The sequence below is a fragment of the Heterocephalus glaber genome, unplaced genomic scaffold, assembly GCF_053883595.1.
Source record: "Heterocephalus glaber isolate CG9 unplaced genomic scaffold, H.glaber_assembly_v1.0 deba00001689, whole genome shotgun sequence".
In the NCBI taxonomy this organism is placed as follows: Eukaryota; Metazoa; Chordata; class Mammalia; order Rodentia; family Bathyergidae; genus Heterocephalus; species Heterocephalus glaber.
The window spans coordinates 12,224,141-12,242,402 of record NW_028258414.1 but is presented as its reverse complement, the minus strand read 5'-3'; the positions used below and the strand labels follow the sequence as shown (position 1 = coordinate 12,242,402).

Here is an 18,262-nt window from a genome sequence, read left to right as displayed (position 1 = left end):
GTCCATTTCTTCTGTGTTTTCCATCTTATTGGTATATAGGTTCTGGAAGTAGGTATTGATGATTCTCTGGATTTCTGCTGGGTCCATTGTAATTTCACCCTTTTCATTCCTAATTGCATGGATTTGGGCATTTTCTTTCCTTTTTCTGATAAGGTTGGCTAAGGGTTTGTCAATTTTGTTTATTCTTCAAAAAAACCAACTCTTGGCTTCATTGATTTTTTTGTATCATCCTCTTAGTCTCCATTGAATTGATTTCTGCTCTGATCTTTATAATTTCCTCCCTTGTCTGAGCTTTGGGTTTGTCCTGCTCTTCTTTTTCTAGAAGCTTGAGGTTCTGCAACAGGTTGTTTAATTGGGCTCAGTTTGTTTTTCTAATATAAGTATTCACTGCCATGAATTTTCCTTGTAAGATTGCTTTCATAGATTCTGATATGTTGTGTTGTCATTGTCATTTAATTGTAGTAATTGTCTGATTTCTTCTTTAATTTCCTCTGTGACCCACTGGTTATTCAGAAGTGTGTTGTTCAATTTCCATGTGTTTATGAAATTCTTGCAGTTTCTTTTGCTGTTGATCTCCAACTTCATTGCGCTATGGTCTGATAATATACAGGGGATAACTTCAATTCCTTTGCACTTACTTAAACATGTTCTATGAGCAAGTATGTGATCTATTTTCGGGAATGACCCATGTGCGGCCAAAAAGAATGTATATTCTGATTTTGTGGGGTGGAACACTCTGTAAACATCTGTTAAGTTCATTTGTTCAAGAGTTTGATTGAATTCTAGTATTTTGTTGCTTATTTTTTGTCTAGTTGATGTGTCTATTTGTGACAATGTGGTATTGAGGTCCCCTGCTACTATTGTGTTAGTGTTTATTTGAATTTTTATGTCTGTTCATATTTGTTTTATATAGCTGGATGCACTAGTGCTTGGTGCATGTATATTTATGATTGTCATCTCTTCCTCTTGGATTGTTCTCTTTACAAGGATGTAGTGTCCTTTGTCTGTCTTAATCAGTGTTGGTTTGTTAACCACTTGATCTGCAAAGAGAATAGCTACTTCTCCTTTTTTTCAGGTTCTTGTCCCATGGAGTATTGTTTTCCACCCTTTAACTTTCAGTCTATAAGAAGCATTTGATTTTAAAATCTCCAAGTCCCATTAAAATGATAGCTCATAGTATTTGAAATGATAACATAATTATCGAATATTCACTGAGAGCCAGGCACTCTCCTACATTTTATATATAAATGTGTGTCTGTATGTGTGTATATTTTTATTCATTTAATTTTCATGACCGTTTTTTGAGGTTGATACTGTTAACATTTCCATTTTACAGATGAAGACATTGAGGCACTAAGAGGCTGAATAACTTTCCAAGTCTTTCTGCCCATTAGAGGTGAGCCTTGGATTTGGGTATACAACAGCCTCGTCACAGTTTACTCATAAATTTGCACGGCATTGAATCTTTCTATTGTCTTGGGGTGTTCTCTTGGATGGAAATGTTCTAAACTGTGCAAACCTCACCCAAAATTGTAGAAAGTAATTTCATTCATAAGATCTTTGAGCCTCACGTAACAGGTGTGATTCTAGGTACTAGGATGAGGAATAAGGAAGGGAGGGATATGGCCGCATACATGACATCAAGTGGCAAGCAAGGACATTGGGTACTATTTCCAGTTTGCTTTTTATTCTCTAGGTGAAACATCTTACACGAGACTGGAGAACCACAGCTTATGCCTTGAAATATTCAGTGACCCTGGAGTTGAATGAGGACCACCGGAAGGTGAGGAGGACCACCCCTGTCCCACTCTTCCCCAGTGAGAATCTCCCCAGCAAGATGCTCCTGGTCTATGACCTACACCTGTCACCCAAGCTGTGGGCCCTAAGCACCCCACAGAAGAATGGCAGGGTGCAGGAGAAGGTGATGGAACACCTGCTCAAGCTCTTTGGGACTTTTGGAGTCATCTCATCGGTGCGGATCCTCAAACCAGGGAGAGAGCTGCCCCCAGATATTCGGAGGATCAGCAGCAGGTACAGCCAGGTGGGGACCCAAGAATGTGCCATTGTGGAGTTTGAAGAGGTGGAAGCGGCCATCAAAGCCCACGAATTCATGATCACAGAATCTCAGAGCAAAGAGAACATGAAGGCTGTCCTGATTGGTATGAAGCCACCCAAAAAGAAACCTTCCAAAGATAGGAGCCATGACGAGGAGCCCACTGTGAGCATCCACCTAAACAAGTCCCTCAACAAGCGAGTGGAGGAGCTTCAATACATGGGGGACGAGTCCTCTGCCAACAGCTCCTCCGACCCCGAGAGCAATCCCACCTCCCCGATGGCTGGCCGACGGCACGTGGCCACCAACAAGCTCAGCCCTTCTGGCCACCAAAATCTCTTTCTGAGCCCAAATGCTTCTCCCTGCTCAAGTCCTTGGAGCAGCCCCCTGGCCCAACGCAAAGGTGTTTCCAGAAAATCCCCACTGGCTGAAGACGGTAGACTGAACTCCAGCACAAGTCCCGAGATCTTCCGCAAGTGCACGGATTATTCCTCGGACAGCAGTGCCACTCCTTCTGGCAGCCCCTGGGTGCGGAGGCGCCGCCAAGCCGAGATGGGGACACAGGAGAAGAGCCCGGGGGCGAGCCCCCTGCTATCTCGGAAGATGCAGAGTGCAGATGGGTTGCCCGTGGGGGTGCTGAGGCTGCCCAGAGGCCCTGACAACACCAGAGGGTTTCATGGGGGACATGAAAGGGGCCGGGCCTGTGTATAAATACCTTCTCTTAAGACCGGCTCCATTGAAAACCACCTTTGTTATCAGGGTTCTCACCAATACCTGGCATGACATAGAATGGAATTCAGTCCCCTTTGAAAAATTTTGTATACATGTAGACCTCTTAATTTATATATTTTGTAAGGTGTGCAAATTGTCTAGTATGCCAGGGCTCAGAACACCTGCTCTTCCCAGCGTGGCATTATGTCGATGTCGCCTGACCCAGTATAGTGATTCTCCAGGGCCGTGGAATGGCGGCTCCTGGGGAGAGTCTGGTAATAATGGGTCTCTTTTTGGGGACTGGGTTTTTCCATACAGAGACTGAGCTATCCTTGACAGACTGAGCAAAGGCTAAGAGCCTAGAGGAGTTTTGTTGCTCAACAGCGAATAGTTAAGCCAACAGCATGGTGTCTTACAGGACCATACATATGCTCCCTGTCAAGTGAATAAATAATAAAGTACCCACCGGAAGTGCTGGCTTCCAGGTCATAGACTGTGCCCGACACAGGTCTGTGCACATCTGATGAGGCTGTGGGTGGTGTGTCTTGAGGCCCTAAGGAGTTCAGCAGGGATGTGAGTGTTCAGTGTACCCCACAGGCCCTCCTTGGGGCTCCTGGAAGCCCGGGGGGCCTCTTAACACAATGCATCTTCCTGGAGCAGACCAGGGTTTCTCTAGATAGGAGGCTGGACTCAAAGCATTGACCTCTCCTGGCAACTTGGTAGAAGTGTAGGTTCTCATGCCACCCTGGGCCTGCTGAACCAAAGGCGCTGCTGGGACAGTGGCCTGGCATCTGGGTGTTGACTAGCCTTCCAGATGATTCCGGCGCACACTACCATGGGAGCTACTGATGGGGACCACGGCTGTGAGGCTTGACTCCCGTGTCTCTATTTTGTGAGCTTGGGAACATTACCAACCTCCCGGAGCCTCTGTATCCCTGGGAAGTCTGGGTCAGGATGTCAGTGTCTGGAATGCCACTGGCCACTGTAAATGTCGTCTCCTTTCCCTTCCCACTTGGGTTAATGTCCATTATCATCAGAAACTGCCTCGGAGCCAGGAGTGGGGCATGCCTATCATTTCAGCGCTCTGGGAGGCTGAGGCAGGAGGATTTCAACTTAGTGGGCAACTTAATGACTTATCAAAACCCTGCCTCAAAATTTAAAAGATTTAAAAAGGGCTGGTGATGCAGCTCAGTGCAAATGTCCCACGTTCAATCCCCAGTATTGCAAAAACAAAACAAAAACCAATCTTGCTGTAGTAGAAAGAGCACTGGCCTAGATTCCAGGGTTGGCTTATGTACTTGCTATTTTTTAAGTATTAGAACCTTTAATAAGCATCAAACAGTGCGTATTTACCAAGAGTATGAAGCTTAAAGCTTTCCATATACCATCTCATTTAATCCTCCCAACAACCACATGAGAAAAGTTCAGGTATCTCTATTTTAAACCACAAAAGACAGATTCCTTGTGGGTAACCAACTTGATCAAAGGTTGAACAGCTAGATTTCAGAGGTCACACTCTTGACTTCTAGATTGTTCTTGACAAGGCTGAGCCTGACCATCCACAGTCACAAGATGCAACCAGGAAGTGCTGGCATTTGTCCTACACCCACCTAGGTGCTGGACATTGTGTTAGACACGCTATTCTACTCATCCTCTTATGTTTCTGTGAGGTATTATTCCAGTTTTACACATGAATCTACTGAGGTAGGAGGATAACACTCACCTTGAACAATCATGGAAATGGAAGATAACAATGTATTTTAAACAGCTCTACACAAATCAGCACATGATTAGTACCTGGTTAGGAAAAGGGCACTCTGTCCCTTAGTGCCTCCTGTGTCCCATATGTCCCAGAAGAATTCCTATGAACTGATGAAAAACCTCAGGGATTTCTCAGATTTGCCCCTTCCACCACTACCTCGTATAGGCAGTCCGAAGGCTTGTGTCTGGAGCCCAGACCATGAGGCCTCCTGGCCCTGGGCAGTACCATGGCTCCCTCCATCTTCTCCCTGGTTTTTTTCCCATCACCCCTTCCTGGTCCTCCCTGCCTGCTCATGGGCCATCGGGCCATCAGGCCATGTGGACTGCCACAGCTCTTCTTGGCATGGTCTCATGCTATTTCACCCCTTTATGTTTCAGTACACTCTAATTTTTGATGAACTCCCATGAATCACAGTTACTTTAAAAATACCTACATTCTCACTTTCTCTGTGAATACAGATGAGCTTGGCCTTCCCTCTGAGGTATTGCCCTGTGTGGCATTATGAAAAAGCCTTGAATCAGCTAACTAAGTTCGAGTCCTGGCTTTTTCAGTAAATAATGGTTGACCTTGAGAAAGTCTTTCTCTCTTTGGTACTTCATTTCTCCATATGACCAGTGGTTAGCAATCAGATGTTCCTTAAATAATGTCATGTATGTGCGAGTGCTTTCTGAATTGAAAAATGTAGGTGTTAGTTATTACTTGTCTGGCTCTCTGGTCACCTCCCAGGACAAACCTTCCTCCTTCTTTAGCTGTGCGTTTTCACCCCAGCTTCATGTTAGAATCACCTTGAGAGCCCACTCCAAGATGTTCTGATTTCTCTACTTCTGGGAGGAGCTTCCCAGGTGATTTCATTGGCCAGGCAGCATTGAGATGCTCTGGTCCACCTCAGTGAAGAGGGAGGGAGCCTTAGGAACATTCGTCCCCCTTCCTTCTTCAATGCTTGGTCCTGGTCTCCTCTGTGGGCTTCTCCATGAGGCACTCACCATGTTCCAAAGGCCCGAGCATTTTTGCCGATGAACCTGCCTTTTCTAAAGCTCTGGCCAAACCCTCAACTGGGACATGGTCTTCCTGTTTGTTAGCACAGCAGGCCTTTCTTGAATAGCTTGACTGGGAAACTCAGCCAACAGTATTTTTTACAGATGTTTCATTCTTTTTAATGAAAACCAGCTCCCTCTCTACCTTGGAACATGGAGCCTGCTAGTCATCTCCCTTGATGTGCTGGCAGAACACCCATGCTCTATACATGGCCCAAGCACCACCTCGTCTGCCCACACTGCCACCACACGTGTCCACCTGCTCCTCCTCCCGACTTCCTGTCTCAGCCAGTGACGTCACCATCTCCTGGGTCACCCAGACTGGAAGTGAGACCATGGGGCAATGGAAAGGATGTAGATTCTAGTTTAACCACCTGGGTTCAGATCCTACTGACTGTTGATGGATGATTTAGCCTTCTTGTGCCTCAGTTTCCTCTCCCAGGCAGGATGGATGCTATTCATTCTTATGATTTGTTAGGATTAGATGAGTCAATGCCAAAAGAGCTCACACAGGGTAAGTGAGCAAAGAATGTGAGGCTGCCTTATTTGTATCTTCTCCTTCCCCAAGGCCCACACTCCAAAAAGACTGTGGAACTGGCAGTTTGCACTCTGACATGTTTCTTACCTGCTTCTTCCCTCTCCCAGTCTTTAATTTGTTCCACCCATACTTCTCCCAAGGTCTGCTTATCTCCAGTCATCCTCTTTAACCTCTTCCCCATCATGCCATTTATTTTTTCATTAAATTTATTGGTACATTTTAGGTGTACAATACAGTTACATTCATCATTGGGATCTTGTACCTTTACATGATGTATCTTGGTTCTTACTTTTTCCCCATCCCCCTGCCCTCCCTTCACCCCCTCCTAAATAGAGCTCTGGTCGCATAACTTTAATACTTAAAATTGCCAGCGGCCTCTAGAAAAGAGGCTGAACTGCCTCATGGCCCCTGCCCTGCTGTGGTTCCTGTTGGGAAGACTGCAGATTCCTGGGTGGAGCCACATCCTGTGGGAGTGCAGGGAGACATCCCCAGCTGGCAGGCTCCGCGTCCTGGAGCGTGACTGGGTGTGTGTGTCCCTGACTGTGCATCATTTCAGGGTGGGGCTGTCTTGAACACAGCCATTTGGTTTCTGTCACATGAGCCCGAAACACATGAGCAAAGACTCTTTGAAAACACATTGTTCGTCAATGATTTTAAAATACTTTTCCCTAAAACATGAAGTAGCTTTTTCTAGTAATTTTCATGTACATACTTGGGAAATCTCCCCCATCATGGGAAAGCTACCCAGAAATCGACAGCAAGAATCTGGAGAGGAAAGGATCGGAGAACAGGGGACATCCACCTATTCCCAGCCCCGGCAGATTCATGTGAGTGCTTATTCCTTCATGAAAAATCATCCTGAGGGCTGCAGCTTTAGTGCTTTACCCTCATGCCTCAGCCTTGGCCCTCTGGGGCAGGGGATGGCATGCCAGCTGTTCCTCTCTCTGGGACTTGGGGGGCACATCTAGAGTGTGTATAAAACCCACGGGGGAACTGATTGCCTTCCCTTGGGCCAGCATCTGGCTAAGCAGCTGTTTGGCCACCACTCTGATTTGAAATCAGCTGTAAGATGAGCAGAAGAAACAAGGCACCCGTATGCCCTATGACCCTACACAGACATTCAATTAAATTCCACCAACATTCCTGAGTAATACTACAGGTAAAGGAAGCAGTGGGTTGAAGTGCTTTGATGAAAGATACATTCTGTGATCCCTGTCCTTATCTGTAACTGGAGAGTGCATTAGGTTCAGAGGGCCTCCTCGACACCACGCCAATAGTTACTCCTCCTTCGGAGATCCGCAGGGGAAGGCCAATTTGCGGTGGTTGTCGGGTACCCAGAGCCGGTTTCCTCCCACTATTTCGTTACCTGAGCGCCCTCTAGTGTCCAAAATGGAATATAGCCTATGTAAATGATCACAGCCTGGCCGTGGTTGAATTGAGCCTGCACGGGGAGTAAGACTTAGATTATTGTTTTTTTGGGTTTTTTGGTTTTGTTTTGTTTTGTTTTTGGTACCGGGGCTCGAACTCGGGTCCTTACACTTGCGCAGCAGGCGGCGAAACCACTGAGCTAAATCCCCGGCCCTATTTTTTTTTTTTTTTGGTACCGGGGATCGAACTAAGAGTTTAATTCCATCCTTGCCACTTGCCAAACTAAGAGGGCTGTCCCACCCCTTTATGCTTCAGTTCTCTCGCCTGTAAAATGAAGACGCTCATGCCTACAGCGTCAGTATTCTTGGAAGCATTAAAGTGTGTCATATATGGAGAGCACACCAGCATCCTAACACAAAAAATTGATCCCCCCCAAAAATATATTATCACCAAAACTCTCAGATACAAACTCACTCGAAGTAAGAAGGATGGAAAAGACTTATGTAGGCACACGTCACTCTGTGTTATGGTCAATTGCTTAAGCTCCATTTCCTTGCCTGGATGGGAGCCAGGGGCACAGGACAGCAAATCTCAAGACATCTTGCAGGGTCTGGCCCGTGCCAGGAGCTCAGGAAATATTGGTTGAGTGTGTGTAGAATAAAGAACTTATTTTTATTCAGCCTTAAACTATTGTGCAGTGTAATAAAGATTTAATGTTTCCAATTATCTGAGCAGACCATCTGGCACTGCCGTAGATTCCAAGGGCTCTATAATTCAACCTTGCCGGGGATTTAGCTCAGTGGTTTCGCTGCCTGGTGCGCAAGCTCAAGGACCCGAGTTCGATCCCCAGTACCCCCCCTCCCCAAATCTATAATTCAACCTTGCTTGGCAACTTCCCTGTCTCCAGAATGCTGTGGCCCTGGAATTCACCTTGGAGTCTCTGTAGATCCGGTCATGAGTATAAAAAAGTGTGATAGAGTCTGGGATGGGGACTCCTGAGCTCTGCGCCCCAGAGAACTCTGGGAAGGAGAGTGTGCTCATGGGATAGGGGTTGAGGGACCTTGGATAATGGGGTGGAAGCCAAGGGCCAGTAGAGGGCCTTCAGAAGTCAGGACCCAAAAGGCTCCCTAGGCTGCCTCTTTTTTTGTCTGCAATAAGAGTGCTGGTCTCATGCTGAATAACCAGAAGGATGCTCAGAGGGGCCAGTCCCATTAACACACTGCTGGATGAATTCCATCACACAATTGAGTCTCTGATCCATCATCTGAATATGTCAGACTACAGTGAAGAACAGGCAGAGACTGTTATGAACATGAACATTTTCTTTATCCAAAAATTATTCTTCTAATACCACAAACCCACAATCAAGAAAAGAATATAAATGAAACAGACAAGTAGATTAGGCTTGCTTTTAAACACAAGAAATATCACAGGAGAAATTTCAACTATGCTAGTACTTTTTAAGGAGCTAAGCCTTGAGACAAAACCTTGTTGTTTTCTGGGTTGTACAATCTCGTCACAAAATAGAGAAGCTGGCTTTGATATTGAGAACTGATTAGCAGCTGGTAGCTACAGATTTATGGGGTGCAACATCTGCTCTTTGTTTAGTATACCTTTAAAGCAATTTTAGGAGATGGAGTCCATAAAAACACAAGTTGCTTGAAATTAACAGCTTCAGAGGGAACTTAAGAGTAGGTCAACTGAAAGTGTCAGGCTTTGCAGCCTTTGCAGATGAACAAATAACCAGATGGGGGTCATGAGATGACTGTGAAGAAGCCCAGGAGGGGACTGGGCCTCTATATCCTTCTCAATCTTGCCATCTATATAGGAGACAAGAGCTGGGACACCTAAGCGGGAAGTCAGGATTCCTTTAAGACAAAAAGTGGGGCTGCACTGAGATCTTGTTTAAAATAGTATCAAAAATAAAATATCAATTTCAACAGATCACCTGTTTGAGAAATCCTATTAAATGGAAGGTGCAGGTAAGTAAGTGAATGATTGTTCCATGGCAGGGACTGATCTAATTGTGGAAATAGAACAGTGAACAAGACTTAGATACATTCTGAGAGGAGGCAGGCAATGCACACATAAAAATAAAGCGAAGTACTGATGTAGAAAATGTCAGTGGAAGGGCTGGGGATTTAGCTCAGTGGTTCTGCCACCTGCCTCGCAAGTGCAAGGTCCTGAGTTCAATCCCTGGTACAAAAAAAAAAAGAAAAAAGAAAGAAAAAAAGAAAGAAAAGAAAATGACACTTGAAGATTTATTTTAAAAATTTTATATTATGAAAACATTTTGGGCAAATACAAAAGTGGAGAGTTTGGGTGAACTCATTTATTCCCCAGATTCAAAGGTATCAATTTTTCCACTTCATTTCATTGGATTTTTCCTTTTCTCCCCCTCCATTTTTCTTCTCCCTCCTCCTCTCTTCCTTCTTTCCCCTCTTCTTCCTCCTCTCCTCCTCCTCTTTCTTCTCTAAAATATTTGAAAACAAATCCCACACGTCATTCATTCACCCCTGAACAGTTTTAATAAGGGCTAGTTTTAGAAAAGGTTTCATTAAATAAATGTATAATTCATAAAATTATAGTTCACTTTTATTGCTGTGTAGTATTCCATTACATGTCACACTTTGCCTATCCACATCATATACAAAAATTAACTGAAAACAAATCATAGGCCTAAATGAAATGTGAAACTATAAAACTCTTACATTAAAATAATAAGAGAAATCATTATGATCTTGCATTATAAAAAAGATCTTTAAAAGAAAAATGATAAACCATAATTCATTCAGTTAAAAACTTTTGTTCTGTGAAAGACCATTAAGAAATGAAAAGTTAAGCCACAGACTTGGAGAAAGTATTTAAAGATCACATATCTGACAAAGGACTTGTACCCACAATATATAAAGAATCTTCAATATTCAGCAATAAGAAAACAATCTAATTTTTTAAATAGGCAAGAGATTTGAGCCTGTACCTTACCAAAGAAGACAGACAAATGGAAATAACCCAAGGTATAGCTGTTTAACATAAGCCCTTAAGGAAATGTAAATTAAAAACCACACATGCTACCACTGAATAGTAGTTAGAATGGCTAAGATAAAAAGTGCTGACAAGGATGCAAAGTAACAGGAACTCTCGAGCAGGGCTTGTAGGCATAGAAAATGGCAGTGGACTGGCACTCCGGAAAAGTCTATTTTTTTTAAAGAAAGTTAAATACATACTTAAACCATAAATCAAATCTGTAAGTATTTATGATAAAGAAATAAAAACTCACATAAAAAACCCGTCCACATACATTTATAGTGCCATTATTCATGATTGCCCCAAACGGAGAGATATATAGAGGTTCTTCCACAAATAAATGGATAGGCAAACTGGGGAACATCCATACGATGGGATATTGCTCAGCAGTAAAGGGTGAGCTATTGATACACGCAACACTGAAAGTGGCCAGTCTCACAAGATTACATACTGCCCGATTCCATGTTTATGTGGTGGGTGGGTAAAGGCAGAATTATAGGAACAGAGAACAGAGCAGTGAGTGCCCAGGAGTGGGGAAGGGACTGACTGCCAAAGAGCAGCAGAAGGGAATTATATTGGATGCTGGAATTGTTTTGTATCTTGTTTGTGGTGATGATGACAAGGATTCATGCATGTGTGAAATCTAATAGAAAAATACAACAATAAAAATGAAGTTTGCTATGTGTGAATTTTAAAAATGAATACAATTGACCAGTGATTTCAGGTGTGTGTGCAGCCTGACTGGGCCTCACAACCACCCTGAACTTGAAGTCCTTGGTTAGTAAACCAAAGTCCAGTGTGGGCGGGGGCTCCGGGAGCCACGGGGAGGGGGAGGCTGCCACCCACGAGGGCTGAGAGGTGAGCGGGCTCCACTCCAGGAGGAACCTGTGCTTCTCTAAGATTGCCTGGCTGCTATGTGGAGAAGGGACATCTAATAGTGAATGAGAGGAAAGTGCTTTTTCATTTTAAGAAAAGTGATGAAAAAGAAAAGCAATCAGGGGAGAACAAACAATGAGAACACTGAAGTAGAACTGAGGTCGGTCAGGAGGGAGAAGGAAACAGTTTTGCTTTTCAAATGTGCCTTGGCCTTGTGGTTAGTTTCCTTGTTTGGCTGACACCAATGATGCCTTGACGGGAATTCTTCCAATGTGTGTTTTGGGGCCTCCTGTCTCCAAATAAACAAATGTGATATCTTCAAGCTTTTCTGGGGGTCCCAGGTACAGGGTGACGTGATCCAGCCCACAGCAGCCCACAGAGTGCAGCTCCGTCCCTGTTGCTATAAACACCCTACTCAGGGGGCCTGGGCAAGTCTGGACACCTCCCAGAGCTTGTTTCTAGGCTATTCCAACTCCTCACAACAAACAGGGCTTAGCCATGAAGAACGGAGAATCGTGGGCAGGACCAGGACCTCTGACCACAGAAAACCCTGGAAAATGAGCATGGTCAAGGCTGCTGGGAGCCCCACAAATCACCGCTCGAGGCAGCGTCCCATTTGGTGGCTGGAGGTCTCAGAGAGGAGACATTTGACTGCCAGAGAGGTGTCTTGCTGACCAGCAGCAAAAATATCAACCCAGTCCCCAAGCCTGAGTTGACAAAAGTGGCTGCACAGACATTAATCCTGTGTAAAGAAAGAGGGGTTTTAGCCTGAGCGCTAAGTTATGACCTCCTCCCTATTTACTGTTGTGGGGTAGTGGATTTCCATTCAAACGGGCCACTTGCCCTGGTTCCTGAGATGTTTCCACACTTCTTTCCAGCTTTATTTTTTCCTGTTCAAGGCCCTGGTCACCTTTGCCATGGACAAATGTCTCCTCGAAGAAAGGGCTGGGCTGCCCCTGTGGGACTCGCTTGGCCTGAGGACTGCAGCCAAGCCCTGTGGCTCCATTTCAAGTCCCCCTTTCAATGGAAACCATTTGATACCCTTTGCCCACACAGACCTCTTTGAATAAATTCAAACAAAGAGGCGAGTTCTGACTCAGAGATCCCACTCCCCGGCTACACAAACATTGGTAATTACTCTGCTGGGAAAAAATAAAGAGAAAAGATAATAAAACTTATCTTTAATGGGCACCAGGAAACCCAATAAAAGAGTACTGGTTGATGAGTTCCCCAGTTTCCCACGAATGGCTTTTCATGGGTTTGCCACAGCCAAGGATCAAATTTTCAGGGTTAAAATGACACCTGGGAAAACTAAAACACAAACAAGACCTAACTTGGGAGTCAAGAGAAGTGGGTTCCAGCCATGGAATCTCAGTGGCCCTCACCCTTCTCTGGGTCTCAGTTTCCTCATGTGTAATACTAAAGGCTAGGACACAGTTACGTCCCCAAAACCTGTTCTACCAGGTCAGTTTTCACATGGCTCAGGCTTTCCAAATGGTACCTCTGGCCTTACGGTTTCTACCTTCTGAATTGTGGCAAGTAACTTAGTCAAACCTACCTGTGAGGCCCTGGATTCCATCTCTACTACCTGATAATATTTTTCCTGCCTTTTCTTTGCCAGATATGTCTTTATGTTTATGGGGTGCCTCTGCTTGTATATCTTGCTGCTATCTAGTGATGTGAAAGAAAGGTTTATTTTGGCTCACAGTTTCAGAGTCTTCAGTCCATGGTAAGCTGACTCCAATGCAAAAACATCATGGTGGAAGGGCATGGTAGGGGAAAGCTGCTCATCTCATGGCAGCTGGGAAGCAACAGCAAGGAAAGAGCATTAGAGAGGAAGAGGCCAGGAATCAGATATAGTCCTCAAGGTCACACTCCCATGATCCAGTTCCACCAACTAGGCCCCACCTTATAATAGCCCATTCGGCTATGAACTTGTGAATGGATACCAATTGATGATGTTAGTGCCTTCACAGTCCAGTACCTCTCTAGGAGTCTCTTCATTCAGCCAAGTTGACACTTAAGATTCACTGGCACAATGAAGGAGTGTATAGTATCACCTAAGGGTCATCTTCCTCTAGATTTGGGAGAGGGTATTGTCTCCCTTCCCCAAGATCTGAGTTCCCCTGGCCTCTGTCTCTGAATTCTTTTTTCTTCTGGCAGCTCTAGGTTCTGTGTGGACCACAACTCAGGTCATCAATAGGTGAGTCACCCCAGTTCCCTAGGGTCTGCACAGGGGTCCATGTGCAGGGGAGGTGGGGAACATGTTCCTTCTCTTTTTACAACATTGTCACACAAAAATGAGTAAATATATCTGAATTTACTAAGGGTTGGAGAAATTAGAGGAAGTTCCAAAACACAAAGGAGATCATTTTAAAGGACATCAATACCACTTTTTCTTGTGCTTACAAGGAAAACCATGGAAGAAAGCATGCATTTTGCAGGACACTCCAGGTCATGATCATGTCCCCTTGTCCTCTCAGAGTGACAACCTCCTTCAAACCTCCAGTCTCTGGGTGCTGCTATGATTTGATCATGTCTCCTACAAAGCACATGTTGGAAACAATCCCCAGTATAACAGTATTAGGAGGCAGGGCCTTTATACAGTGATGAGGGTTCTGCCTCCGTGAATGGATTAATGCTGTTATCCTGGTAGTGGGTTCCTCTTAAAATGATGTTTTCTGCCATATTATGATGCAGCCAGAGGGCCCTTGGCGGTTGCCAGCCCTTGAACTTAGCTTTCTCAGCCTCCATAGTTGTGAGCCAATATACTTCTGCTCATTATAAATTGCCCAGCCTGTGGCATTCTGAGAGAGCTGCACACAGTGTCCAACATGCCTCCCCTACTGTGATGGAGAGACTCCACTCCCCACCTGTGAGAACTGGTCTGTTCCCCCCAGGATCTCCCAACCCGTCACTCCCTAAGAATTTGGTTAGTGAAGGCTTAGCTGTTCCATCCAGGATGACACCACAGTAATAAAAAAAGTGGCCTATGGGGATTTCAAAGTCCCTCGGCTGTGGGGGACATGAGGACTCTGTCTTGGTCCTCTTTAAGGTGTCCCCACCAATGTGAGTTGAAAAGAGAGAGACATTTGTATTCTTCCACCTAGACATAGAATAATAGTTGGTGCACGCATATCCTCCCTTGATGACAAACATTAATTTCCAGAAATAGCACTGACTAATCCTAAAGTAGAAAACAAACTTTTCTTTCTCTCAAACTGCTCATGCTTTGCAAGACCACCCCCTGGAGTTTTACTTTACATTCTTTTAGTGATCAGAATGTTTTCCTTTGCTCAATTCCTGCCCACAAATTCCACTTTCAAATTGTGTTCCCTTAGACTGGCCAAGAATGAGAAAAGACTCCTGTTTGCCACCCACTTTTGAGTAATAGCTCCTGAAGCCCCTCAAGGCCCCCTGGAAATTTGGAATATGTTGCTCATAACTGAGAGACAAATAAAGTTCTTAAGTGACAGGGCCAGGCTATTCACCAATTTCTGTCTCCATGTGGTGAGTGAGGAGGTCTGTGTGTGTGTGTGTGTGTGTGTGTGTGTGTTCTTCCAGTTATAATTGCAATGCAAATCGTGATGTCTGATCCACACTTCCTAATTTTTACAGCACATTTCAATCCTGACTGTGCACTGGAATCACCCGGACAGCTTTAAGGACACAGATGCTTCACCTCTGAACTATGAAATCAGAATCTCTTGGGCCGAGACCTGGCTGTCGTTGCTGTTTGTAGAATCCTGCAGGTGATCGTGCTTTGCGGCCAGGGCTGAGAAGCACTGATATGCAGGTCTAGGAAATTACCACAGCTGGAAAAGGTCACGCTTGCTGAACCGGAAATGAATTCTGCAGCTCGGGCCAACGCTGCTCTATTCACCTCCTTTTACCAAGACTCTGGATGAACTGTCAAATAGAGCAGGGAGTGAGCGTGTTGGGTCCTACAATGTGTTGGCTACAGGGGATCTGGAATGACAGTTACTGCCATCTCAGGGGAAGGTTCCCAGCACCCAGGTAGATCTTTATTTTTAATGTGAAGAGCTGACTGCACTTACTGTGCAGTGTCTGATGCAAAGTGGACTTTCAACAAATACAGCCTGTGTTGAAATAATCATTTTAACTCGACCAAAAGCAGGCAGTTTCCCACTGTGACCACAAGATGACGATATTTCAAAGCTCACTACCAAACAATGCTCAAGCCTCGACTTTGCCAAAATGAAAGGAAGCGATAGTTAAAGCTGGAGAAAAAAGAGAAGCGCAGATTTAGTTTTTCTGGGGTTTTGTTTCTGGTCTGTTATCTTTCTAGATAAGTGCATCGTAAAAATTTAAAGTGTAAAAAAACAAGGTGAGAAGAGTGAATTCATGTAGCTCCTTCCTATCTCTCTGGGAAGGCTGAGCCACTTGGTGGACATCTGGGTAAGTCAAGGCAGCATGGAAACGTGGGCCTGGGCCAGGAATTAAGCTGCTGTGTATATAAGGACAGAAAGTGGCCCCAGCTCAGTTGCTCTGCCAGTAAATCCTCTGCCAGAAAGCATGTTTCCAATTCACCCTGTTCTGTAGTTTCCCCACCCAAATGGGGAGTTTTGGAAACCTACAAAAACACTGTTAGGTGTGGATTAATTAGTAAGCCCTTGGGGAACAAGCTCCTTTGGGGAAAACTGGCCTTGGATTGGGGAAGTTGGTGGGATTTCTGGTCCATGTGCTGGGTCCTGGGGAGAAGGCAGAGTGAGAGCTCATGACCAGCTTTTACTGATAGGCTGAGGCCTGGGGCCTTGTGTGCCCTGGGCAGAGAGGAAGAATATTGCCAGAGAGGCTGGGCATGGCCATCTGTTCCTGCACTACCTGTGGGACCAGTCACTTGGGCCGTGGGGAGGGCAAGATGAGAGGGCACATGGGGTGGGGTAGGGTGGCTAAGGCCTGAGAGTGACTAACACCTTTCTGAGCCTCTTTCCTGCTGACTGACTGCTCTCAGGAGAGGAATGGAAAAGGCCTGGGCTTAACACTTAGACCACAGGGATCAGATGTGATAGTCTCCTATGCGGTCCTTTAGTTCCATTCACGGGCAGCAACTCTAAGACTAATCCTGCCCTTGTCCTGTCAGACCCCAGGTTTGTACAGCTTGAGACTTCTGGGGCATAAATCACGAATTCAGTCTCTCAAGTATCTGAGCAGTCATTTGACCTGGCTCTGGGAAGCGTCCTCTCCCTTCCCCACCACAGCGATTCCAGTCCTTGCCCACTCTTTTCTTGTTCCTTTCCTTTCTTCAACACCCCAGCTCCCAGGGGCAGGAATCCTGCAGCTCCCAGGCCCCTCCTCCGCTGTGTTCTGGTCTGTCTCCCTTCAGTCCTCCCCGCCGGTGTCAAAGCATAAATTGTCCCGTCCAAGTCCACGTGGAGCCCAGCGTCTCTTCACTGTGCTCCCGGCCCTTCTCAGGTTTCCTCTGGGTCTGCTCCACCAGAAGAAAGACAGAACCCAACAAAACCTCCCTTCAGCAGCTGCCGTGGAGAGGCCACGCCCTCCCGGCAGCTTCAGCCCCCTCCGTAGCACCGCCCCTTCCCTGCCTTTCCGCCCTTCCCCAATGGTGGGCGGTCCCACAAATGGCAGCGCAGCAGTAAAAGTAATCATAGGGTCCCAGCAGCAGTAGTGCCATGCACGTGTGACAATGACATCCGTGGCCACAGAGCTGTCCTCGGGCTGCTACGCCTGTGGGCGGCAAGAGCCTCTGGCCTAGGTTGCTCCGCAACTCACCTTTCGCCAAATCCACCTTTGGTTTCTAACACTGAGGGCACAGGGACAGAGAGCCAGGCAAGAAGTCTGTCCTCTCTGAGGATGAAATGGGCACAGGGGCAGAAACAGCGTTCAGGGGTGAGAGGTGGGCGGGCTGCTGGCTGAGGTCCTCTTGGGCGGCTTCCTGTGTCTGCAGTTGAAGTAGGCTCCAGGAGACCTGCCATTGTTCTTGACTGTACCACAGAGTACCCACGCTCGGGATCCTGTCTGGGAAATCTTCCAGGCCAGCCTCAGGTGCTGGCCATGCCCCTCCTGCTGACCCGAGTTTGTCCGTCTCCGCAGCTGCTGTTCCACAGGCCTCCTGCGTGCCTGCTTGTCAGTTTTCCTGATCATTGCACAGAACAGTGTCGCATGAGCACATCCTGTGCTGTCACTGACATTTAACATCTCATTTAATTTAGTCGTCACCAATGAAGAGCGTTTTATTATCTATCTGCCCCTCACAGTGGAGGAAATGCAGCTAGTGAATGATGGGCCCGGGATTTGAATCCGGATATTGGCTCTATGCCCTCTCAATTCTGCTGTTCAAATACATGTGACACATATGAGTCAGTTCTAATACGCTCAGGGCAGGAATATGATCTTCCTCATGAGGCAAACCCTCCCCTTCCAGGGTCAGCAAGATGGCCAGTGTGTCATGGCCGAGAGACCTCAGACTTACTATAAACACATTTTAAGAAGAGCGAGCCCGCTGCAGACAGGCAGGTCTGCCCACGCCCGACCGAGGTCCCCAGTCCTGCAGAGCACGCCCAATCAGCCCGCTGCAGACAGGCGGGTCTGTGCATGCCCTACCGAGGTCCCGAGTCACGCGGAAGACACCAAATCACCCTGCTGCAGACAGGCAGCCACCTGGTTCCACACTACAAAGACGCAGAGGACACCAGACAACCAGATCACGGTTGTCCCGCTGCTCCCGGCCCAAAGGTAGGGGCTCTGAGCCACCGTCCCACTGTTCCTGGTCCAGAGGAAGGGGCTTCCTGGTCATCATCCCTCCCGCTGCTCCCAGCCCACAGGAAAGGGCTTTTGGGCCACCATCCCTACCACTGCTCCTGGCCCCTGTTCCACCTCTCCCAGCTCAGAGGAGGTAATCTGTGCAGGCGCTA

The 18,262-nt window shown here is 46.3% G+C and overlaps 1 protein-coding gene across 4 annotated transcripts in view; it reads left to right on the top strand.

The window, feature by feature from the left end:
* Positions 1-9,410, top strand: part of Larp6 (La ribonucleoprotein 6, translational regulator) — a 34,492-nt gene extending 25,082 nt beyond the window's left edge. For 2 of the 4 annotated variants that reach the window (XM_004855552.3, XM_021236991.2), the window contains one exon: positions 1,697-3,253. In XM_004855552.3, coding sequence (XP_004855609.1) covers positions 1,697-2,764 — 1,068 coding nt within the window. In that variant the 3' untranslated portion in view covers positions 2,765-3,253. Of the gene's footprint in view, positions 1-1,336; positions 1,397-1,696 lie in introns of those variants that run through there. The other 2 variants (XM_013076226.3, XM_004855551.3) reach the window with 2 other exon arrangements.
* The last annotated feature ends 8,852 nt before the right edge of the window (positions 9,411-18,262 follow it).